General features: G+C 44.2%; 1 protein-coding gene across 6 annotated transcripts in view; it reads right to left on the bottom strand.

The window, feature by feature from the left end:
- TTC19 (tetratricopeptide repeat domain 19) overlaps positions 1-24,799 on the bottom strand; it is a 108,449-nt gene extending 83,650 nt beyond the window's left edge. Inside the window, exons 1-4 of one of the 6 annotated variants that reach the window (XM_069226302.1) lie at positions 24,196-24,775; positions 20,401-20,487; positions 11,874-11,986; positions 11,082-11,192 (exon numbers count right to left, since the gene is read on the bottom strand). In XM_069226302.1, coding sequence (XP_069082403.1) covers positions 11,082-11,192; positions 11,874-11,986; positions 20,401-20,487; positions 24,196-24,634 — 750 coding nt within the window. In that variant the 5' untranslated portion in view covers positions 24,635-24,775. Of the gene's footprint in view, positions 1-11,081; positions 11,193-11,873; positions 11,987-20,400; positions 20,488-24,195 lie in introns of all 6 variants that reach the window. The other 5 variants (XM_069226301.1, XM_069226304.1, XM_069226306.1 and 2 more) reach the window with 5 other exon arrangements.
- Positions 24,800-26,535: the final 1,736 nt, after the last annotated feature.

The raw sequence follows: 26,535 nt of genomic DNA, 5'->3' as shown, positions 1-26,535 counted from the left end.
ACTGTATCACACATAATTGCTATTGAATTCTCACCAGACTGAAAGATTGGAGGTCGTCAAGAAGGTGAGGGTACAAGGTTGTTGGGGGGGTGGGGGTAGACCTTTGCGTACAGGTATCAAGGGACCATAGGCCCACAGTTAATTGTGTGCGTTGTTTCCTTTCCCGTGATATGTTTAATACCCACTTACAGATGACTGATCAATATGTGAATTGAACGATGTTTCTATAAAATGCTATAGATATTGGGGTTGCCGATGGTGATGCACCTAGAAAGGAGATGTGCCTGTTGGACTGCAAGTGATGGAGCAAAATAATTAATGCACAAATAAGTGGTGTGCTGCGACTGGCTAGCAGCAAATCCACCAGGTCAGAGGCCGATTCCACTACTGTGGATTGGTCTAACGCATACGTGTGTTCTGCCCTGGGGCGTAGAGATTGACAAAAGCAAAGTCCTAAGATCACTCTTGAAAGTTTGAGGCAAATCACAGCATGGCTGGCTAGATGGCCTCCCCCTTTTCGCCACCCAAGTGACACTGATGATGAGTCTATCCTCTTCCATATTCCTCCATTTGGTGTACTACCTGGCGGCCAGCTGTAGAGTAGCGTAACATGCTCCTTTGCATTAAAAAAAATACAAGTCTCCAACATTTAGCAAAACCCACCCAGACTTGAGAAGAACTCAAGGGGGTAGACCCAACTGGAAAGATGTGAATCAGTTATGGTGATTGATAGTGCTGAGTAAAGTGAGGTAAAGACTGAGGAGAAAGTGCCATGACCCAGGGTGGTACCTGTGAATGGTGGGGAGTTGAAAGCAGCATAGGGTGCACTGCTAAATACAATTCCAGAAGTACACCCAGTGAAAACTGACTGGACTAAAATGTTGAATTACAAGCAAAATAAGAGTGAAGCAACAACTGGTTATTTGGACACACTTAGGAATGTGTTTGACAGGTATTTGGGTACAGCACGTCTGACAGAGATGGCTCACGAAGCTGCTGGTGCTGCTTTTGTGCAAAGATGGTTGACGAATGTTAAAAAATCCATTTACCACCATATGCACTGGAAAACAAATTAAAAAGTTTGCAGAATTAGTGACTGTTGCAAACCACTGTGTTGTTCAACAGGAGAAAAGAAAGACAATGACGAATTAAAACCAATGTTTATTGCAGACTATGCAGCGAGTGGGAGGAGGATGCTGAATTAAAATCAATGTTAATTGCAGACTATGCAGCGAGTGACTAAAAGGCTGGGGCGAGGAGCCACACACAGTGGGAAGGACGGAGGTGGGATAGTTGGAAGAAAAAAATGAGGGGCCAAAGAGACGTCCCAGGTTCCCAGGGTTCTTGTTTTGAATGCTGTCAGGTGGGTCATTGGAAATGAGTGCCTCAAGACTGCCTCCAGTGAGCTCCCAGACCACCCTGGGTATCTTAAAATTCCTCAGAATTCATACCCTGAATTTAAGGACAAGCCAAGAGGTTCCAACTGCGTTATGCATACTCTGATACCAGTACATTAAAGAGCCTTTATGTGAATAGTGCCATTGACTGTAATTGACACAGACACAAGTTACCCTGCTCTTAAAACATCATAACTTCTATATTTCCTTCTCTCTGGCCTGCCCACAGACTCCGTCAGTATTTTCAATAGGAGAGTTCCCCACCATATTACTGACCATTTATGTGGGACCTATTAGTGATAAACATTTGTTTCTGCTTAGTCCAACTTCTGCAACACACTTGCTAGACAGGGACATATTGTTCAAATTGAATTGTATTGTTTTTGTACCACAGAAGAAGTGTTCTTTAATATACGTCAACAACAAGAGAGTAAGGAACTTGCATTACAATGTGAAAGCTTGAGCTGCTCAAAAGAATCAGACTCTGTTGTCATGTCACCTGATTTAACAGAATTACTTGCACAGGTACAGTCCACACAGGGGCCAACAATGTGGGAACCACCTTGTCAATGGAACCTGTAAAGGTGAAGACCTCAGAAGACCCTTGCGTGCAGGTATAAGAATACTTCAATACCCATTAAAACCTGAGGCAGAGGAAATCATCTGCCCTGTAATGACAGATGTGATTAGGCAACAGGTTCTAGTACATATTGTTAGTATATGTAACACCTCAATTCTCCAGATATGCAAAGCAGGGAAAGCTGCATGGACAGGTTAATCCAAGATTCAAGGCACATTGGCATTGTGTAAATATCACTATTATTAAAAAAAAACAGTTTAACAAAAGGAAGACTGACATGTAAACGCAATTATGAGGTATACATGCTAACCGACCCAAGCCCCAATGTATATGTAATATGTAGGTAACAGTACATTACCAGTGCATAAGAGAATCATACAACACCTAAGAGGGATAAATGATGACTTAAGTTAGTCTGTAGCCACGCACTTCAGAAAATGCTACAGAGGGGATGAATCGGTGTTGAAATATACTGGTATTGCACAGATACCTATGCATCTGAGGTGAGGTGATAGAGAAGGTGAGCTCAGAAAATTGGAAACTAGTGTAAAGAAATGGCTCCCTGTTGCAGTTACCCCCCACTTTTTGCCTGATACTGATGCTGACTTGACTGAGAAGTGTGCTGGGACCCTGCTAACCAGGCCCCAGCACCAGTGTTCTTTCACCTAAAATGTACCATTGTTTCCACAATTGGCACAACCCTGGCACCTAGGTAAGTCCCTTGTAACTGGTACCCCTGGTACCAAGGGCCCTGATGCCAGGGAAGGTCTCTAAGGGCTGCAGCATGTCTTATGCCACCCTAGGGACCCCTCACTCAGCACAGACACACTGCTTGCCAGCTTGTGTGTGCTGGTGGGGAGAAAATGACTAAGTCGACATGGCACTCCCCTCAGGGTGCCATGCCAACCTCACACTGCCTGTGGCATAGGTAAGTCACCCCTCTAGCAGGCCTTACAGCCCTAAGGCAGGGTGCACTATCCCACAGGTGAGGGCATATGTGCATGAGCACTATGCCCCTACAGTGTCTAAGCAAAACCTTAGACATTGTAAGTGCAGGGTAGCCATAAGAGTATATGGGCTGGGAGTCTGTCAAAAACGAACTCCACAGCTCCATAATGGCTACACTGAAAACTGGGAAGTTTGGTATCAAATTTCTCAGAATAATTAACCCACACTGATGCCAGTGTTGGATTTATTAAAAAATGCACACAGAGGGCATCTTAGAGATGCCCCCTGTATTTTACCCAATTGTTCAGTGCAGGACTGACTGGTCTGTGCCAGCCTGCTGCTGAGAGACGAGTTTCTGACCCCATGTGGTGAGGGCCTTTGTGCTCTCTGGGGACAGAAACAAAGCCTGCTCTGGGTGGAGGTGCTTCACACCTCCCCCCTGCAGGAACTGTAACACCTAGCAGTGAGCTTCAAAGGCTCAAGCTTCGTGTTACAATGCCCCAGGGCACTCCAGCTAGTGGAGATGCCCGCCCCCTGGACACAGCCCCCACTTTTGGCGGCAAGTCCAGGAGAGATAATGAGAAAAACAAGGAGGAGTCACTGGCCAGTCAGGACAGCCCCTAAGGTGTCCTGAGCTGAGGTGACTCTGACTTTTAGAAATCCTCCATCTTGCAGATGGAGGATTCCCCCAATAGGATTAGGGATGTGCCCCCCTCCCCTCAGGGAGGAGGCACAAAGAGGGTGTACCCACCCTCAGGGCTAGTAGCCATTGGCTACTAACCCCCCAGACCTAAACACGCCCTTAAATTTAGTATTTAAGGGCTTCCCAGAACCTAGGAAACTAGATTCCTGCAACTTACAGAAGAAGAGGACTGCTGAGCTGAAAAACCCCTGCAGAAGAAGAAAGAAGACACCAACTGCTTTGGCCCCAGTCCTACCGGCCTGTCTCCTGCCTTCTAAAGAAACCTGCTCCAGCGACGCTTTCCCCAGAACCAGCGACCTCTGAATCCTCAGAGGACTGCCCTGCTTCAAGAGGAACAAGAAACTCCCGAGGACAGCGGACCTGTTCCAAAAAGACTGCAACTTTGTTTCAGAGGAGCAGATTTAAAGACCCCTGCAATCCCCGCAAGAAGCGTGAGACTTGCAACACTGCACCCGGCAACCCCAACTCGACTGGTGGAGAAACAACACCTCAGGGAGGACCCTCCGGCGACTCAGAGACCGTGAGTAACCAAAGTTGTCCCCCCTAAACCCCCACAGCGACGCCTGCAGAGGGAATCCCGAGGCACCCCCTGACCGCGACTGCCTGACTCTAAAATCCCAACGGCTGGAAAAGACCCTGCACCCGCAGCCCCCAGCACTGGAAGGATCGGAACTCCAGCGCAGGAGTGACCCCCAGGAGGCCCTCTCCCTTGCCCAGGTGGTGGCTACCCCGAGGAGCCCCCCCCTTGCCTGCCTGCACCGCTGAAGAGACCCCTTGGTCTCCCATTGGCTCCCATTGGAAACCCGACGCTTGTTTGCACACTGCACCCGGCCGCCCCCGCGCTGCTGAGGGTGTACTTTTTGTGTGGACTTGTGTCCCCCCCGGTGCCCTACAAAACCCCCCTGGTCTGCCCTCCGAAGACGCGGGTACTTACCTGCTGGCAGACCGGAACCGGGGCACCCCCTTCTCTCCATTGAAGCCTATGCGTTTTGGGCACCACTTTGAACTCTGCACCTGACCGGCCCTGAGCTGCTGGTGTGGTGACTTTGGGGTTGCTCTGAACCCCCAACGGTTCCTAAAGTACTTACCTACAATACCTTTCAAATGAGATATTACATGTAGAAGTTGAACCTGTGGTTCTTAAAATAAACTAAGAAAATATATTTTTCTATAACAAAAACCTATTGGCCTGGAATTGTTTCTGAGTGTGTGTTCCTCATTTATTGCCTGTGTGTATGTACAACAAATGCTTAACACTACTCCTTTGATAAGCCTACTGCTCGACCACACTACCACAAAATAGAGCATTAGTATTATCTCTTTTTGCCACTATCTTACCTCTAAGGGGAACCCTTGGACTCTGTGCATACTATTCCTTACTTTGAAATAGTGCATACAGAGCCAACTTCCTACAACTAGTTTTATTTTAGACATTGACTGCAAGGAACCAATGGCCTCAATGTGGACGAAGAACCACATACTTACTTGTAAAAGTACCAGGTGATAGCTCTCTAGCAAGACAGTAGATGCCATTGTTGTGATTACAACGAGAGATTGTGTTTGTACATTTTGAGAATGATTTTATCTGGAAAAATCTATCAAATTGGAAATCGATTTGCAACTCAGTTGAAATGTATTTGTTTTTGCTCACCTGTTTATTTTGAGATGTTGCCACCATAAAGGGTTTAACAAGGAAATCTTGTTTTTGTTGCCCACTGGGCCTTTACACAATAAACTGGAATAAGGTTGGATAAGAAAACACAAAGAGACTGTGGAGCTCAAACACATGACTTGGGTGACAATGGGATTTGCAACAAGAATATACAATGTTGATCAGGGTTTTTTTTAGACTTGAATTAATTCACAGAATTAGACTGAAATTCGGGTTTATACTGATTAACAAAATAACCTTAGAATTTATAAATTGATGATGTATAACACTGCAAATATCAAGTAATAGTTCAATAGCTGGCATTCTAAGTTTCTGATAGATTGTATGTGAATTTGCAGCTAAAGCATATTTATCCCATAACGCATTAACTGTAGTCTTGATTTATATTGGAATTTAGGCTTGTATTGATAAAGTAAACTTTGCAATTCATGAATTTGATGAAATGTGTACTAGTTTAATTTGTAAACTATTTAAATTCATTCAGAATTTCTGTATGTTTTAAAGAATGTAAACAATTTTTCATTAATGGTGTATATAAATGACAATGAATTTAACAAATTACAAGTAGGTAAGAAAGAGGGATCGAGGCTATATGCATAGAATACAATAGAGTATTGTCATGAACAAGGCTATCATGCACAGTCGAAACACATTGCTTTGGTTTCTTCATCCCAACTAAATATTGGCATGCAGCAACTGGAGTGCTAGTATTATCTTTATCAAGAATGAGGATCGTAATATGTTAACACACAGGCGGACATGTTAGTTTCCATGCATCACTGATGTTCAGGAGCACGCCAGCAACAACAGTCCTGGAAGTAAGGATATATATGAAATGTAGTTTAGTTATATGACAGTTTTCTAGCTAGAGCCCTGGTCAGTTAAAATGACAACTATCTTTTGCTGTGCTGTTTGCTATTTTGCATTAAACACTAGTTGGATTTAAGGATTCCTGGCATGTTTTATTTTTAACATAGCACAATTTACTTTGCAAAATATAGATTAGTAACTACAAGAGCCCACAGACATGCTTTGTTCACCTTCTGAAAAAGGGAGACTTAAGACATCCCTGCACTGACCTCCAAGGGTTCAAGTGTGTAACAGTTTTCAGTTTGGAGTTAACTAACCCCAATAGTGGGCTAACCCAATGACTCAGCACCATTGGGGGGGGGGGGAGAGGGAGCTTTTTTAACACAACAAGTAAAATCTGAGACATCAGTCCTGATTGCCTATTGCGGTCCCCAACCTTAAATGTAATCTACTAGGAGACTACAATACCTCAGAAGGACTAAACCCCTGTACTTTTACTTCAGCATTGTTTCACTTGGGTGGATTTCCGTTAAAGGAGTCTAGGTATTTGTAGAGGCTCAGTAATTAGCACCACAGTGGTACCATCACACTTTAAATCAATGTCAAAATATCAGCACTATTGACAGCACGGGAAATATACATGGTGCATAACGCTCATAGGAAAATATTGGCCCACAACTTTCTATGAAAGACGTTCTCCCGAAATAATCTCCTGGCCAGCAATGCAAACTGATCTGTGAAAACTGGAATCGGGCTCAAACACTAAATGTGGATTATACAACCTTCAGTGTTAGTGAGATAATTCTAATATGTTAATTAAAATGTTATTTCTTTTAAGTCATAGCCCTGACTGGACATTCATAAGCATTGTCAATGAGTACAACAGTGATGGCATGAAGACATGAATTTGAATGCCTTGTGAATTTCTCGTTTATGGTGTCTACACAAAGCACAGGAGCACGGGAAGAAAAGCAAGTTCAATGATAATAACAGGCATACAGCCAATATTCCAGTGTGCAGCGCACAAAATAACTTTTTTACAACATGTTTTACCTGGTGTTTATAATTTATTTTATAGACCAGATATAAATAACGGTAATCCTATCAACCTGGTATGCATGATGTTCACATGGTGAAAGGTTTCAACTACAGGCCGATGGTGGAAAATTTAATACAAGAGAGAATGTAGCCAGTTTACAGTGGTGGTATGACCCGAAATATTTATGTAAATTTTTAGATCCTAATGAACACAGGCCAAGAGGAACACATGCATACAAACCACCAAATATGTATTCACCAATTGACACAGGATAACACACAGAGCTCTCGCTCTCAGAGATCACACATACAAGAGTCATGCAGTCAGACTCAAGCAAGCAGGCTAATATTGATGGCCAGAATTATGGATAAGCAACAGAGGGGCAGATGGATGCAAGCTTCACGTACACTTAATCTTCAGCAATTCTGTACAGGAACTAAAAGGTAGACTGGTACTCAGCACTGTACGCTGCCCCCTTCTAATCTCCCTATGTGCAATGATCCAAGCTCCCAGTTGGGCTGGACTCTGATCCAGACTTCCCGTCAGGCTGGACTCTTTTTGAAAGCTGTTCTTGATTTCAGTCTGGAGTACTATGCAACAGCAGAGGAGTGTGGTTATATCGGAAAACCTTTTAAATGGTGTGAGCTCCCACCCATCCGTGAAACACATTTACGATTGCAGTATATGCCAGACAAGCTTATCTGTGAAGAGTAGAATGCACATCACATTTGTTTACTGGAGGCTGTAGATCAAGTTTGGTGGTTCTAGGACTTACTCAGCAGCACTGAAAAGGCCTGGTCATGGACCCTTCATTGACAGAACTATGGGCCAGATGAACAAAAGACTGGTATCAAAAAGTGGTTTCAAATTATGCATCAACATTTATATGACCAGTATTTAATTTTACAATGCGACCTATATACTAATAAAGCTCATCATAAACTGTCCAGTTGAGGACGGACAGGGCTGCAGCAAAACAACCTGTCTAGTGAATATTAATTAGGCAGGTTGCTATCTGCAATCCCCGTAACTAACCGCAAACACAGGGATGATAGCCTGCAAGGAACAAAAGACAAAATCTCCAGTGTTTCTATTCCTAAACACATTTTTTTTTAAAGAGCACCCCGCGTCCCTTGGAAAAAAAAAAAGCAGTGCTGTTTAAACATCACTACTGTGGTGTATAAGCCACTGACACTGACTGAACTGTTCTAGGATGGATGTCAATGGTCATCCACTACAGGATTCTGAAAACCCTTCTGGTGTTTGTTTCTCCTTAGCTATTGGCACGTGCTCCCCAAGGGTGGGTTTACTGGGGAAGGAATACTCCACACTGCCTCCCTTTAGAGCAGAAACCTATACAGTCCAAAGAAGAAAGGTAACAAAAAAATAGGGTGTGGTGGTGGCCTGTCCATACATTGGACTGTTCCCCACACTAGAACACGTTCAACAGCTTTTCTTCCTGTCCTTGGGGGCAAACTGGGGAGTCGTATCTGAATCTGCACCCCAGGGAAGCAGAAAGCCCACTGACAAGTGGACAGCAGCGGTGAACCTAATCGTCAGGCCGTGCTCCCACCCCTGAATGGGCCCAACAATTTTTCTGGGAGGTTTACCCTCACCGCCTCTTACCTTGCCACTTGCCTTTTACCACATTTGTTTGTATTTAAAAGTCCTCCCAAAACCTTATACACAAGTTGTGTGGCTCTTTGTACTATTTAATTACTGAGTCCACTATTCATTTTATCTCGATTTAAAAAATATTAATGTGCAAGTATCTACACGTTGCAACCAGTTTAGTGTGTAATAAATTACAATTCTTTTTATAAAGCAAAGCACTGTCTGAAGTGCCACTGCTGAGTGGTATTGCTATGTTTTCTGAGAAATGAGTTCCTTGCTCACTCCACATTCTTGAGGTTCCTGGACTGCTCTGTCACGCTATTTTGAGAACCAAGTAATAAAGAGGATTACTTGCTGATCAACGTATGATCTAATAGTAAAGAGTGCCAGAACAACAGCTGTAAATGGCTTCAACTGTTCCAAGTTGAACCCAGCAACCTCTGACTGCCCCGAGACGCTCTCCATCTTCACCATGTCTCACAGTGTACCTTGTAAAACGTGCCGCAATTCATCCAAATTCTCCCATTCAATACAGAAACACAAACATGTCCATTAACCATGGGTGCTTACAATGCTACAACCTGTGGTGCAAATCCAGTATGTATAGAAGGGAAGTTCAAAATATTGCCAGGGACATCTTAAGGATTTCGGGAACACTTCTTCAGAACAGCTTTCAAGGTATAATTTCAGCTCTTTCTTGGCCTCTTTGTCCAGGTCACTGACAGTGCACAGGCACGGGACATTTTTAAATGTGTTTACATCTAATATTCAGAGATAGTCACATGTTCTTTTAAATTGTAACACAGCAGCAGCAGCTAACTAATATTACTGCAAAACATCTCTATGACACCCTCCAATTTCTCATATGTGAAGTCCCGTTTTTAACTAAAAGAATTTTTTTATGGCTGTTACATCAAAGATAAACACAAAATTTATCTGCAAAATGTCTGCAATAGACCCTCACACATCACCCACATTGAAAATAAATTCAAGGAAAACTGTATTTTTAGCAGAGATGTTTAAGGAGGTGCAGAACAGAGCTGGTCTATCAGGAGACCTCCTGAAAGGCTGGGGCCCTAGGCCAGAGCCCCTATGCTCATGCCTTAAAACGTCTCTTTCCTGCTCATGTTATTCCTGTTGTGAGAGTTCTTTTTCTGCCACACATGCTTTTCCTATATTGTGAGCATGAGGAAGTATGCAGGTGTGATGTGCACGCTATGCGAGATATGTTTATGTAAGGGAAGCTTGCACTGCTGCAGATTGAGCTGCTGCTGTTCTGTGAATCTTGTAATAGCGATGTATGTGTACTGTGTGTCAGTGAAGCTTGGTAAAATCTTTTCATAATAAGAAAACCAAATCTGGCTGTGTCCATGTATGTCACTGCTACAAGCAGAGTACAGAATCCTTGCAGGTCAGTCTTATTCCTACATAGGGGGTCATTCTGACCCCGGCGGTATAAGACCGCCGGGGCCAGGGTCGGCGGGAGCACCGCCGACAGGCCGGAGGTGCCCCGCAGGGCATTCTGACCGCGGCGGTTCGGCCGCGGTCAGAAGAGGCAAACCGGCGGTCTCCCGCCGGTTTACCGCTGCCCTTAGAATCCCCCATGGCCATGGGGGATTCTAACACCCCCTACCGCCATCCTGTTCCTGGCGGTTCGCCCGCCAGGAACAGGATGGCGGTAGGGGGTGCCGCGGGGCCCCTGGGGGGCCCTGCCGTGCCCATGCCAATGGCATGGGCACGGCAGGGGCCCCCGTAAGAGGGCCCCGAAAAGTATTTCAGTGTCTGCTAAGCAGACACTGAAATACGCGACGGGTGCAACTGCACCCGTCGCACCCCTGCAACTACGCCGGCTCAATTCTGAGCCGGCGTCCTCGTTGCAGGGGCATTTCCTCTGGGCCGGCCGGCGCTCTTTTGGAGAGCGCCCGCCGGCCCAGAGGAAATGTCTGAATGGCCGCCGCGGTCTTTTGACCGCGGTGCGGTCATTCAGCGGCGGTACCCTGGCGGACGGCCTCCGCCGTCCGCCAAGGTCAGAATGAGGCCCATAGTGTTTTGTAACGCTGTGGAAGCTAAATGTGTTGATGCCAGTGGGGTAGTCATTGCCACTGCTTATTTCCAAGCTTGTGACAACAGTACAAATCATGATTAATACTATTAACATTAACATCAGTATCTCCAATAAAGGCATCTCGACTAGACATTAGAATATCTATATATACTTTGTCTGTGCTCTGCACCCTCCACCTTCCCCCTCCAAGATATTTCCTTCTACACTGAGATCCATCCCAAAGGATAAAGATCCTTCAGAAGGCTTACATTACCAGGTCATATGTATATATAATGGCTTTCCTGTTGTCAGACTCATGGGCGAGACGGGCAGCTTGGTGTAAAATCCGCTCTGCATCTTCAAGTTCACTCTTCATTATGCTCAGCTGTAAAGAATTAAACAGAAGATAACTACTGACCAAAGAAGATATACTCTCCTTCATATGCAACTGTACTTGCTCAAGCCCTGCTAGTTTTTAACAGTCTTCAGTCTACTGGGAAATCTCTTATCTATTCTAAAGAGGGCTACTCTACTTTACAATGGAGAAAAGTCTTGCAAAGGCTATCATTTTTTAGAATTAGTTATTTAGTTGTGTTTTTTTCCATTTACAATCTCCTGAAAATTACCATAATATGTTTCTTCTTAAAACCTGCATCATTCAGCTGCTTAAGGTGGGTCCCTTTTAAAAGGGTTTACTGAAAATGTCAAGCAAAGTGTCAGGTTGTGGCACCTTTGGGATTGTTCCTTTAAATGCTTAATTCCACAGAGAAGCAAGCCTTTTATACTAAAGCTTGTTTGGCGCTCTGAAAGAGGCCAAATGGCTGAAACGCAGGAGTATTTTGTGGTGTGCTAAACGTACAAAAAAAGAAGAGTATTTAGCATTAACTAGGCATTACTTAAGTGGCATATCAAACTGAGCACCACAGCTACTTATTTCCTAAATTTTGTATTTGAATTTGTTGGCTGAATATGATTTCGTTTATTAATGATGCATCTACAGACATTAAGCCACTATGTTTGTCTGCCAAGTGTACAATTATGAAAACAAGTATCATTCATACTTTACCTTTGCTTTTTTCAACAGAAATATAATCCTGTCTTCCTCTTCTAAACCCTCATCTTTCTGCTTCTCTTCACTTTCCTTGTCGTCCGATTTAGAGAAAGAGAAAAAGGAGAACACTGAAACGAAAACCATCCAATAAATGTTGGTAAACTCTTGTGGTGTGCCTCAAATGGCATGAAAAGAAAATCTTGACGTTCATTCGGGAGAAAGGAAGTATTAAAAAAAATAGCATACACCTAACAACAACTTTGCATTCACAATGCGCCCCCTTTGCGTGTCCATAGTAATCCAGTGCTTAAAACATCAGGCAATGTTTTTCCAATGTAATCTTCTCGTTTACATCAGCCACAGATGGATAGATATTTGTTAGGATATACTCATATCTATGCAGCAAGGGATTAGTCAGATGACATATCTTACTAGCTTTTACTTCTCAAAGGCGACATGGTGCGTGTGTAAAACAGGAGTTGAATTATCTAATTTTGACAATATTAAACTATGAGAAGTCCATAAACTGGGAAAAATAATCTTAAAAACAACCTTTTGTGTTGTTTTTTTTGCAAATCTGATGGAGTATTATTAGGACAACTGCTGTGACTAGTCAATATTAAACAGTTGTGTATTGGACCACCAGCAAGGAGGCGCTATAATGCTTGAGAAGCATCAGAGTTGCCAAGAAAACGGGGAGGCGAAGGTCACTTGGGCTAGGGTGCCAAAATCTTTGCACTGACCTAGGGCAATAAATAATACTCCGGGCGCAGACTACTTCAATTTGCTCTCACTTTCTCAGCAGAGGTGCCCAGTGCGACCCGAAGACTCCACGTTGCCAGGACACAATTTGACAGTGTATTTTGTTTTTATAAATTATTATTGTTTTCAGGTATGTTAGCTGAAATGTTTCAACTGAACCGAATAAAGCCTATGGCTCCAATAATCCAATGGTTGTGTCCTCTCCTAATGTGAAAACCGGAACTGAAGGTAAATAAGTCACCAGAGGCAGGTGTGGAATTGCTTGCCGGATTGTTTTTTTATGCGGATGGGGTCGACTCGGGGGAAGGGATCGGACTTCACACGGAGTAGATGTTCTAATAAACAAAACCAAAGCTGCATCAGAAACTTGAAGTCCTATTCATAATGCGTTGTCTGTGCGGCCTATGTGTGACTTAGGATTTTTTTCAGGGGTGAGAACAAGAGTTTGTGATCATACTTTCTGCGAGTAAGCACGTCTCGCTCTTGGAAACGTGTGGTCTTGACTCTTCGATCTCGATAACACTGGTGAACAAAGTTACACGCGTTCAGTCTAGCCTGATTAAGGCAAGAAGGAAGATTAGGATACAGGGATGCATGAATCGCCCTGCGGCCTCGGGTTCCCAGAAAGCTGTTTTCAGTGGTTTATGGTTGAGCATTTTGTCACTGGCCACTTCTTACAATACAGACATTATGCACGAACTACATACCTATGGGATGAGCAACCCCGAATGAGGGCTATCCTGGACGAAACAGTACTTTGAGTGCCAACCTCCCGTTAGGGAAAATTCGGTACATTATGTGATATTTGGTTAAAAAATGGGGTAACTGCTCCTTGGGAGGTAATTATCAAACTGCTCATTGCTCCAAACTGCTGTTAATATGATAATTAAAGCTTTGACCCTTGGTGTAATCCTGTTGTGCTAGGGTGAAAATGCTAATAAAGAAATATATTTTTTTTTAAATGAGTTAAACGGCATTTCCACTGTGCAAATTCTCTAAATACCGTATTAAGCTTTGTGGACTGCTGCGGCCGTTTCCTGAAGGAAAAAGAAAGGTGATGGGCTTTTTTCAACAGGTGCAAACGGTTCAACCACTGGCCGTTGCCTACCCTGTCTTGTCAAAGACGATGACTTTGAGGGATGCTATAAACACGGAAGAAGGACGAGTAACAAACCAACAGCAGAGTGTCATCATCACACGGAAAACATAATAAAAATGCCTCAAATTAATTGGAACCACTACGGTATAAGAAGACTCCTACATGGCTGACTGAGAAAATTAAGGTTCCTGCCTAGGAGACACCAGATTTGCTAACCACTAAAATAACCACTACCAGAACACTGAAGGGTCAGCAACAGTAGATGAAAAAATGGCGAGGGCAAAAGCACTGCTTCTGACATCTTTGCTTCTTCTAACTTATTCTCAAGGAAGCCCTCACTTTTCCTGTGGATGGAACTGGTGATGAGAATATGGTACAGATATCACTTATAATCAAGGATGGCAGCACGGATAGAGGGGATCATAGTATTAACAAGATTAAGGCTATCAGAGAAGTGGCTACCAAGTGTAACCTGAATTAACCGTATCTGCTTTGTAAACAGAACCCCCCCTCCCCAAGCCAAGATAACATAAAGCCTGGAGAAAGATCCAACTCCAATAATGAAAGGTGGATAACGTGTTCTCTCTCCTGCCTGAGGCCTTGAGAGTGCCACTCTCTCTGTAGAACGAAAACTGGCAGAAAAGGCATTATCCAAACCTCTGGTGCTAGAGCTCACAAATGTAACAACCATTTGGCATCGCTGAGTTCCTGAGTGGGGCCTTTAAAATAAGTGCTGCAGCAACCTCCGTGACAGCACACTAGAACAAGCATTAGAAAAAAACAGTTGGTCTGACGCTGTCTGCCAGTGCTTTGGCTTTGTTTCATTTCATTTTATCATGTTTCTTGTAAAAAACTTTATTGCTAGGGGAGCTGCCTAGCCCTTGCCATTATAAACAAGTATTGGCAATGCCAGTAGGTCTAGAATGTTGTATGGTAATGTGAAGCATTACAAGAAAATAGCATGGGAATTTGTATGTATTTGTGTGGAAGCAAAGAACTGTAGAATAATATTGGATACGGTTAGGTCAGGTGACAGTTGCACTTTAATGCCAGACCTAAACATCCATGTAGGTTAATGACTGCTGTACTCCATCTATGCTGCAGCCAGTGCAAAACACCATAAATGATCTAGTTAAGTTGGTCACTTTAATAGCATTAGTGTTGTGTGGCCCCTGAAAGTTCACACTCAAGCAGCTGGATACATAAACAAAATGATCACAGCTGCATGGAAGGCAAGCACTTGCTTGTGAAAGCTCACAACTTCTGTCCAATCAAAAAATTTATTGCTAGCTCCAAACATATGGACAGCACCAAAGCCTCTGGCCACAGATACGCTGTTGAGCCAGACTATAAAAAGCACACTGCTAAAAGAAAAAATTTTATGTTGCTAAACAGCACACTTTGCCACAGTAGTCTGTGGCACTGAAGAAAACTACTTTTGTGAGGATGTGCACCTTGACAAAGGGAAGAATGCTGTCACTCACAGTGAAGTCAGCCAATGACTGAAGCTGACTGGCCCACTGCCCCATGCTGTGTGCTGTAGTGGACGAAAGAAAAATATGAACGACACAATAACAAAACAATGAATGAAAAAGGATGGGGGAAAACCCTCAAGTATATTATAGATATATCATTTTTGTATGTATAATTTTAGTACTAATGCCAGACAATACGTTAAAATTAAGATATTCAAGCATTGTTTTTACTGTCCTATTTATAGGATAAGTATAAATGTCTTTTTTCTGTAAGAATTTTTTTTTAAAGTAGAATACATATGCATTCTTCTTGCTCTGTTCTTCTCCTACCCCCCCCCCCATACAGAGAAAGAAAGGCTTTGCCCTATCGGAATATAGTAAATAGAAGCTGGACTGGGACCATGAAACGCTAGGGCCTGTCGCTATAAATCTAATGGTCCCATTGTACCACAACCCGTTATGAAAATAATATACAGCTGACAACAGCAGCCCCCAAGCTAACACTCCCATCACCATTTTTCAATGATGGGCTCTGAAAGCAAAATGTATTCTGTTAGCGGGGGAGGGGGCATACATTCCTTGCAGTCTTCTGTGTTCCCTCCAAAACCGACTTTACTAACAGAGAAGGCATGCCTTCCAAACTACAGTGCCACCGAGCCCACCAGCGCTGGCACTGGGGACCACATGGATATAGCGCAAATACACATTTGAGACGCCAGAAGAAGTACGCACTAGCAAGCACAATGGAACCAAAACACAAGCCACGCTGGTCACATTCACAGAGGTTTGGGGGATGCTAGCAGAACATGACCCCCTAAGGAGGGCCTCAGATGGAATAAACCACACCTTGGAGACAAGGGGCAGCGTAAAGGACACCAAGCAGTTCAAACAGGCTGTGGAATTGGTAAGTTGTGCAACATCACGTATGTAGACTAGAGGAAGCTTCCACAGCACTCATGAACACCAGAGAGCTTATTCTGCAGCTCATGACCACGTTTGGCATTTGTTTCTACAGCACTTGAAACATGTGGCTGAGACATCGATCATCTTAACAGTGATACAAAAGCACAGGGGATAAGGGTTGTTGGAAATGCTGTCCATGTGACACCAGGTCGGAAAACAAGTGTACAAAAAGAGGCCAAGGACAAGAGACAACAATGAAAATGAAACATGAAAAGAAGAGAACAGAACCTCAAAGTGCAACGAAACTGGGAACAAGTAGTTGGGTGATATTGGCTCTATCAAACCTAGATCAGGAACAATTAGAACTCAAAGTTATAAACAACACACGGTTAACATCCACCATGCGGCCATATAGGATACCGGAAAACCAGATAACTCTTTATTTACACGTGTTTTAGTTAAAACTCCAAAAATGAAAAACAAGAATCCTTTCATTATAAGAGATAGGTAGTGGGCTGGATTACACTATTTTTCGTACACAGCATCCTGCAGTGGTAACCCACGTTAAGCTGGAAGTTTACAAGACACGCCCTAACAACAGCCTTAGCCAAAAAATCACTTCACTAACACATGTGGCAGTGTAAGGTTTACCACTGCTTCACTCCCTCCCCAATCTTAGAAACCATCTGTTAAGTAAACTCAAAATTATGGAAAAATGGGTAGGCCTCAATCTATGGAGAAGTAACCAGGCATATTTAATCACTTTGTATATAGGGATGTCTTTCTTTTATATACTCTTATAACCATGCGACTTAGTTGTGTGTGTGTATATATAAATAAATATATACACACACACACACATACATGTGCATACTACACACACATAGAAAAAGGAGAACTCCTGGGGATTCCCAAGTTTAGATGGAGAGGAGCTCTACACTTGAGCTAGTCTCCACCTACACTTGGGAACTCCCCAGAGTTCTCTCTTCTTTTTTGCATAATGTATGTGTCACTCTAAACCTTAAAGGATATCACACATCTACATTCACACAGTTACTAACTTTATTTATGGAAAGAAAGAAATTATGGGCCTCATTACGACTTTGGATGTCTTTTTGTAAGACCTCCAAAGCCGCTGCAGCCAACAGACCGCTAGCGCTGGTGGTCTACTGACCGCAATATTAGGAGTCACTGGAGGACTTCTGCCCATTTATGGGCGGAAGTCCAACTCCGAAGAGGCAGCTGCATCGCCATGCCAGCAAGACTCCGTCTGCCGTATTACGAGCCGTAGAGGGTGTCTGTATGTGTAGGTGCACAAGTGCGAGTATGCGGAGGCGGGTGTAATATGAGTGCGAGTAAGTGGAGGGGGTATGCGTGCATGTATGCGACTGAATGTGAATGTTTGTGTACGTGTATGTGCACATGAATGGGGGTGTCTGAGTGCGTGCTTGCAAGCAAGTGGGGGTGTGTGTCTGCATGTTTGCGAACGAGTGGGGGTTTGTGTCTACATGTATGCGAGTGAATGGGAGTGTCTGTGTGAATGTATGCGTATGCAGAGGGGTGTGTATGTGAATGCATGCATGCATGCATGAAGGGGTGGGGGGTGTTTGTAAGTGTGTGGGTCGGGGGGTCTGCATGTGTAGACGTTTGGGGTTACGTCTGCCGGCGACAGGAATGGGGATTCCTGTTGCTGGGTGCGTTACCACCAGGGTTTTCATGATGGGGTTACCACCACAGAAAGCCTGGTGGTCTGCAGCCTTGTAATCCAGCCGGCAGGCTGAGGCCTGCTGCTGGGCTGAAGGAGCTCACCGCCGGCCACATCGGTGCAACTGCACCGGCAGGCCAGGCGGTGTTGTGGCTGTTTGGCTTCTGACAAACCCAACAACTCGTAATGTGGCGGTCTTCACTACCGGCCTGTTGGCGGTGAGACCACCACCACAGCCCTGGCGGTCTCGTAATGATGGATTATGTCTTTTTCAATCCTAACATTTTTACTTCATGCCTTTCATGTATGTTACAACCAATCAATTCCTCTCTCTCATCGACTTTGTTCACAAACCTTTGACTAGAAAAATGAGCAAAACAGTGTGCCCCTTTCTAGATAAGTAATCTATACTACTGCGGAGTGAAGCTCTGAAGTCTAGGGGTGTGAAGGATCTTCTTCACTTAATCCAATTAAAGTACCTTCACTGACTGTACTACAACAGAGAAAACATGTCCAAGATGGGATGGAGAGAAGACCCAAAATGTATGAGATATAAGACATGTAAATGTGCACCAACCAATATTTATAGGAAGGAGTCTGCAAATAGAGCTCAAAAAGCCACCCCATTGCACGAACAAGAATTGACACGGTGGATTAAAATATTTGATTGCATTCCAGCAGGGCTTTAAGTGGGATGGAAAAACTGGGGGGGGGGTCTCTCAAAAGGTGTGGCCTATGTAATGAAGGGCGTGACAAACACGTAAGCTAAAAATCTGTGCTTAGCATAGTGTGCCACTGTAGTGGTATTTTGCTGCCTTTTTCTGTTATTGCATACAGATGTATAATACAACTACCGACATTACACCTAAACAAGCCAGGACTATTGCCTCTGTCACTAGTGTTTAGTGGCACAAGATAAATTGGTAACAAAAATGACTTTGTCATAAACAATTTTGAAAATGCTTCATTTCTAAAAGTATGAGAGTGCAAAATAAATATAACACTCCATTAGGAACGTTAAAACAAACTCTTTGTAACATATATACTTTTATTTATTGTGGGCTTGAAAAATGTCAAGAAGTTCCTCAAACTTGGCAGCAGCCCATGCAGCAGGGTTAGCACTGTAGATCGGTTAGATTTAGAGCCTGAGCTCTGCCCTTCAGCCCTCCCGTCTTTCCTTCTGATTCCCTGGGGTGCACGTTGAGCTCACCATCAGGTGATCATATCTTCCGATTAGCGCCTGATAGTGCATAACTTAGTAGTATTTGAAGTTACATCAAAGGTCAGTGATGGGTGGTATTGCTACAGTTCAGATTTTTCTCCACTCTGGGGGAATAAATGAAAACCCCAATCTCCTAACCCATCTCAGCACCTGAATTTTAGAACTGCTGGTGCTGGGCACTGACAGGACCCGGCCCTCTTAAAGCCATGTTGGCCACTGTGGTTATGAAAAGATGTGGCTGTGCACTGGGTATCCAAATCCCGATAAAACAGCTAATGTTTAGGGAGAAGTGTATTTTACTAGTGAAACTTGGACATAAAACCACTGACTGTCTACAAAAACAAAGGAAAATATCAGAGCGTGGACATAACACTCACATCTCATTAGGAAGAGGGGTGGCGCACTGGGGACTCTAAAGAGGTAAGGAGTAGTGAACGGCGGGAGGGTGGGGGCATGAATGAGCCGCAGTCAATCTGTCTGAGAACAAATATGAAGTCAGATACAGATAAGAGCAATTATTTAAAGACAGAGTTAAAATGCATACTATTTGCTATTATCAAACTGTGAAGGGGAGATCTGCAAATCAAATAATTTTTTTTTAATTAAAAAAAACAAAAGAACAGTGCAGGTCTCATTGCTCACTCAGGATGCAAGGAAATGTTTATGCACAATTCTTTTTCATTAGTTGGCCTCCATCATACCTTCCTTTAAACACCCTTTCCACGAGGTATGTCACGTAATTGTGACACAAACTGTAGCAAGGAGGTTATACTGCAAGAGCCTTTAATTTATATGCCAGTGTAGGATTTCTTCTGGAAAAAAATCCTCTTTGGACACCCTTAAACAGAGGAACACATGCAAGGAGTATGAAGGTGGGATTTTTACCAATGCTTTTCCTCTACACATAACTGCTATTAGCAAATGTGAAATGCACTGATTCAGATTCATGAAAGGGGACACAAGACCTTCGACATACCCATGATTTATCTACTTCACTCACTGTCCCTAGCAGATTGCAAGGCAGCACTGTTCATCCTATAATGACTGGCCTTCTGTCATAAACAAATGGGCTTCTCAGACATTTCCCGAAACATTTGTTTTATCCTGATAAAGCTTAACCTTCTAATACGAATAAAGGTATAATGTTGTGAGGTGAAAGTGAACAATTATTGCTCCATTCAAAAGGCAATGCAATAACAAACTCATTACTGCATATTACTTCAGTACAGCTGGACATTGTAAGCGCAACAATAAGACCAAAAGACACAAAGTTGTTTAAGAGCAGTGGTTCCAAATCTGATAAGAGGCATAGGAACATAAATGAAACAGTTGATGGCAAATGCTTTTGAATATTGATTATAGCATTATACACTCACCTGTGGTCGAAGTGGGTGGCATTGAATGGCACGACATGACTATAGCAGGAAACAGAGTCCAGTGGATCCCCGGAGGTTTTACAGAGGCTAAAGTAGATAGTATGAGTGCTTTATTTTGTGGTAGTATGGTCGCGCAGTTAGGCTTATCAGAAGGTAGTGCTAAGAATCTGTTGTACACACACAGTCAAGAAATGAGGCACACACTCAATGACTAACTCTAGTCCAATGTTTTAGGTATCAAAAAATATATTTTGTTACTTTATTTCTAGAACCAAAAGAATCTTTGTTGCAGGTAAGGACAGTTTCAAGAATGTCTCACTTGCAAGTATCAAATGCATTTTGTTTAGAATTTACAGATAACAGTTTTCATGTAAGTTAAGTAATACTTTTCAATTTCATAAGTAGACAATGCAATTTCTCATAGAAAGCAATGCAGTCCTGGGGGAGGAAAAGTAACAACACAATTTGCAGGTAATCACTTGACTTGCAATCCCAGTCTTCGGGGGTTAAGGTGCCCACAGGATAAAGTTTAGAAAGACACCAAGGGTTCACCACCAGCAACACAGGTCCGGACGGGTGCAGAAGTCAAAGTTGGTATTGGGCACCCAATGAGATCCTGTGGAGACTAGGGGCACTCAGAAAGAAACAGATGCAGTTAAGTACCCGCGACTTCAGGACACAGACTTAGGGGGGGTTTAGATCAGCACCGGGGTGGGGCAGGTCAGTACCAAAAACACACGATCAGCAGCGGCCAGGTGCAAGGTCCAAATACAGCACTGGGCACCCAATGCTTTTCAATGAGGGAACCCGGGGGTCACAAAGATGCTGCAGGCATGGTCCAGGGAGTCGACTGAGGAAAACCAACTGCTGGACAGGTAAGTAGAGAGCCCACTGGATGTTGCTGGACCGTTGGTTGGGTTCCTCAATGCCAGGGGGCTACACGTGCAGGGGTACCTTAAGGCGTTGGGCAATCTTCGCCGGTTGCGGTCAGAGTGGGTCCTCTGGATTCAGGCTGCAGGCATCGTCGTGTTGGTCAGGAGGGGTAAATCCAGGGTGCACTCGGGGTCAGAATTGCCTGCGGACCTTCTCTGGACCGGTGGGCCACCTGGACACGGGCCTTGGGCATCAGGTGCAGAGTGGGCAGGACTTGTAGCTCTGAGGTGGTTCTGGAGTCCTTCTTGGAACTTTTTTTTTGTGGACAGGTTTGCTGTCATTGGAAGATCTTGGTCTTTGGGTAGGCAGGCAGTCCTCGGGGTTGGGGGGGGAGGAAGGAGGCTGTAGAGGTCACTGGTCTTGCAGGAAGCGTCGCCTTTTTGTAGCAGGAGTCTTAAGCTGCAGACAGGCCGGGAGGGCTGGGGCCAACTCAGTTCTTGTCTGGAGTCTTCTCTACTGGTGAAGCTCTTCAGTCTTTTTCTCCTTTTCAGGTCACCAGGAATCTGAAGAGCAAGGTTCAGGGGTGCCCCTAAATACCAGATTTAGGGGCATTACAAGAGTCAAAGGGCAGTAGCCAATGGCTACTGTCTCTGAGGGTGGCTACACCCTTCCTGTGCCCACTCCTTTTGGGGAGCGGGGAACATTCCTAGCCCTATTGGCTATCCTCCTCCAAAACAAGATGGAGGATTCTGCAAAGAGGGGGTCAGCTTGGCACCCTGGGGAGTGGTCCCAGCAGAGGTGGTCATCCTCCTTATGTTTACTAATATTCCCGCTGGTCCTGCTGCCATAAGTGGGTTTTGGTCCCGGTGGGGTTGGCAGGCATCTCTACTAGCTGGAGTGCTCTGGGGCAGTGCAACAAAAGGCAAGAGCCTTTGAAACTCACCGCCAGGTGTTGCAGTTACTGAAGGTGGGGAGGTGTGAACCACCTCCACCCAGAGCAGGCTTTGTCTCTGACCCCAGACAGCACAAAGGCTCTCACCCCATGGGGTCAGACACTTGCCTGTTAGTGGCAGGCTGGAACAGACCAGTCAGCCTCGCACTAGATGGTTGGGTGAAATACAGGGGGCATCTCTAAGATTCCCTCTGTGTGCATCTTTCAATAAACCCAACACTGGCATCAGTGTGGGTTTATTGAGCTGAAAAGTTTGATACTAAACGTCCCAGTCTTCGGTAAATCCAACATGGAGCTGTGGAGTTCATAATGACAAACTCCCATCCGATGTATTCACTATGGCGACACTGCACTTACTATGTCTAAGAATGGACTTAGACACTTTAGGGGCATATTGCTCATGCAGCAATGCCCTTACCTGTGGTAAAGTGCACCCTGCCTTAGGGCTGTAAGGCCTGCTAGAGGGCTGACTTACCTATGCCACAGGCAGTGGTTTGTGGGCAAGGCACCCAGAGAGGGATGCCCTGTCGACGTTACCTTTTTCTTCCCACCAAGACACACAATCTCCAATGGGAGTGTGCATGTATTTGGTGAGGGGTCCCTTAGGGTAGCACAATATATGCTGCAGCCCTTAGATGTCCTCCCTGGCCACAGGGACCTAGGTACCACTGGTAGATTTTACAAGGGACTTAGCTGTGTGCCAGAAGTGTGCCAATTGTGGAAGTAAGGGTACAGTTTAGGGAAAGAACATGGGTCCTGGGGCCTGGTTAACAGGATCCCAGCACAAACTCAGTCAAGTTAGCATCAGATATCAGGCACAAATTGGGGAGGGGGTATCCATGCTAAAAGGGGCACTTGCCTACACCCATACTTTCCTTATTTGAAAAAAAGAGTTCCTCTACTTTTTCTGTAAACACAATTGCTCTGGGACGGTTAGTTCTAAGAGTTGAAATGCATCAGCTGAAACGCAAATGTACGCTCCACTGCTGTGAAAAAGAATGAGAGCAGACAGCTTAACAAGCCACCTTGCTGTGGTGCCTGTATACCTGAATGAAATGTAAATGTGCACAACTAGTTAATATACAAATGTAAAGGGTGCTTGGAAGCAGGTATTGTCTTTAATTAACAGAATCACTTGAAGCTCCCTGCGGATACATATTTGTTCTTTTTGAGTGATATTGCAAGGGAGTTACCAGCTTAGCTGAAAATCTGTGCTTTTAAATGACTATTACAAAGAAAGTACACTATGTGCAGTATTGCTATTATTAACATCTCTATTTTTGGAAGCACTTTTTTCATCTTAAACTTTTTGTCCGCATTTTGTACCAGCTTATGTTATACTGCGTGTAATGCAAGTTTAAAATAAGAACTTACAGTGCTGTCACAGACCAGGGCCTCAAAGCACTAAACAAACACACATCACTGTTCTCCACTGCACTAACCAGGATTCAATTATTTTGCTCATGTTAGCGTCATTTTTTTTTTACGCTAATGTGGCCAGACGAGGCCAAAATCCCCGTGCCATATTTACAAAGTTGCACAATGCATGCATTGCGCCACTTTGTAACCCTTTGAGCTACATTATGCCTGTGCCAGACACAATGTATGGAAAGGGGGCGTTCTCCCGTTGGGAGTGGGGGAAAGGCGCATTTTTTTTCGGCACTTTTAAAGCCTGCTCAGAGCAGGCATTAAAAGGAGGCACACCATTGATTACAATGGGCCTCAAAGAGCTTTGCAGGATTAGTGTCAACATTTTTTACGCTGATCCTGCAAAGCCCCAGACTAGCATCACAAATTCTGACTGTGTACAGTGCCACTTTTCTCAAATATGCCCCATTCTTTTTAGCCACGGGTTTGACCCCGCCCACACGCTCACTCATCACTTCCGCCCCCAAACTGCGCGCAGCATCAGTTCCCATACTGTTTTTTTTTTTTTAAATGTTTAATGCACTTCGATCACTGACGCTCACCTGCAAGAATAGGCACCCCCAATGTCCGATTGGTGCTTTCGTGGGACCACCTTTCTTCTTTTAAGAATACTTCTGATTCACACGGCCTGACCGCGTTCAGAATCAATGCCTTCTTACTCTTCTGAGGCAGAGGCATAGTTTCATTCAGTTCTTGGTTTTCGGGTGTACTAATTTTCCATCTTGGGTTCTTCGTGGGTGTTTCCCAGCCTACCTCCATACTACCCAAATTCCACAGTGTACTAAATTTACTTGTATTTTGGGGGAAAATCTTATTGTTTCCTAACTCGCAAATATATGTTTTTCTATTCCCCTGAAAACAGAAGGCATTGCATTTCAGTATTTGACGCCTCTGACACCAAAGAACAGCGTGTTTTCCTCCCACGAACATTCTAGCACTCTTTCCGCAACCCAGCAGTCTCATCACGTGCTTCGTATCCATAAGCAATTCCAACTAAGGTGAACACCTGTTCGCTGCTTACATGATCCGTCCATAAGCTTTACAACAACTGGTCGGTGGGCCGGTCCAGATCTCTATAGCTGTATGTACTTTCAGTACTTCCGGGTTGCAGGAGAGTCGATCCAATGGCTGAACATAATCTACGAGTTGCCTAGAGTGGGAGGGATTCGTAAAGTGCAAAATGACCTAAAACCGTGCCTTGTCGCCTCCTCCGCCAATCATAGTGCCTTGTACAACATTCAGAAGTGCTCATTGGCTGTGGAGTCCTCACGTGCATCTGCGTTAGGTAAACAGTCGTAAACGTGCATAAGGTTGTGGACTCCAGGCACTGCGGAGCAGGCTGAACTTTACCGCCTTTGATCCGAAGTGAGTCCGTTTCGGTAGCATAATATTAGCATTAGAGCCGGACTGTGAAAGTGATGTGTAGCCAGCAGATTCCCGGCTACTCCATCCTCAGTTGACGGTTACTCGGGACATGGTTATAGCTTGAATCATGCTGCAAAATGAGGGTGGCTTTACCTTCTTTGGACTGCACTGTTACCTTAAGGCTGAGCTGGAGGTCCTCCCGTTACGCGCAACATGATTGGTGGTAGGGACCTCGTCGGTGAATCGTATAGTGTCCCGAGGATACTTCACGGGCAAGCGTTGCAGTCTTTACTGAAAGGGGTGATATTTGGCGTGACAACCACAGTTGCCGACTTTGGAATTGAGGAACCAAATTCGAGTCACGTTGTCAGATCGACATCCTTTTGATTCTGGGCAAATTATTTATTTTCCTGTAGTGTTCTAGTTTTATTCCTAGAATGCTCGTGATGCTGACTTGGGGAGATTCCACGTTCTATGTCGTGCAGTCTCCTGAAGTCAGTTGATCCAGAGCCTGTCCCTGAACGGACCTGTTCTTCCGTCCTTACTTCTTAATAAAGCATTGTACCTACCTGGCTTGTGAGAAGCAATTACTTCAATTTGGCAACGAGGATCCAAACCGGCAGCGTCTTTGTCAGCGTTTTCATCTTTTGGATGCTTCTCCACCGCCTTTTTTGTACCTTGCTGCTGCCTTGGGAGCTGTCGACCTGGGACGGAACGTTAATGTAATTATCTTCGTTATATTTTGTTTTTGGGGAAATTTGGAAATCCTTCCTCCGTGCACTTTTGTGCCCTGCCAGGCCGTTGGTGTGCGCGCGTGCAGAGCAGCGCGAGCGTCCTCCTTTCAACAGACGCGCACGCACTACGCGCGTCGCCTGGGCAACGCAACGCTTCCTCTTCAGCGAGTCTCCTTAGCTACAAGCACGCTAAGGAGACTAACGCAGCTTCCGCTAGTGTCTCCTTCGATCTCCAAGGCAGGTTACGTGTAGCACATAAAGTGTATGATTTTGAATCTTGTGGATTTCAATTTTGAATCTTGTGGATCTCTGCTGACCTCTGCATGTACTGTTTCTTCTGCCATCGTCGTGTTTTCATGGGGTTCTACAAACTGCACATTCAAAACATCGTTAGCCTTTGAACATTATTAGCAAAGGAAGAGACTTGGATATTTAAAAAGATTAAAAAAAAAATAAAGAGGAATAAATAAAATAAACAGGAAGGAGGGAAGGAAGGAAACAACATTCTATTGTAAAGGGTTGGAACAGGTCCGAGAAGGGAAGGATATTATTTTTTTTTAAATTAATTAGTATTATTTAGTGGCATTGGAGGTCATTGCGTGTACCTTATAATTAGCCACTAACATGGCGCAGGCCAATTTTACAATTGTTCCCCCGCAAACTTTTTGGGCAATGGGCAATTCACCACCTATCAAGTGGTTAGAATGGAAAGACTATTTTTTTAAATTATTTAGCTGCCATTGATGTGGATAACAAAATACCTGCAGAACAGAAAAAGAGGAT

Source organism: Pleurodeles waltl, chromosome 3_1 (genome assembly GCF_031143425.1).
Source record: "Pleurodeles waltl isolate 20211129_DDA chromosome 3_1, aPleWal1.hap1.20221129, whole genome shotgun sequence".
NCBI lineage: Eukaryota > Metazoa > Chordata > Amphibia > Caudata > Salamandridae > Pleurodeles > Pleurodeles waltl.
Note: the sequence above shows the minus strand (reverse complement) of the source record. Positions and strands in the feature narration are given on the sequence as shown.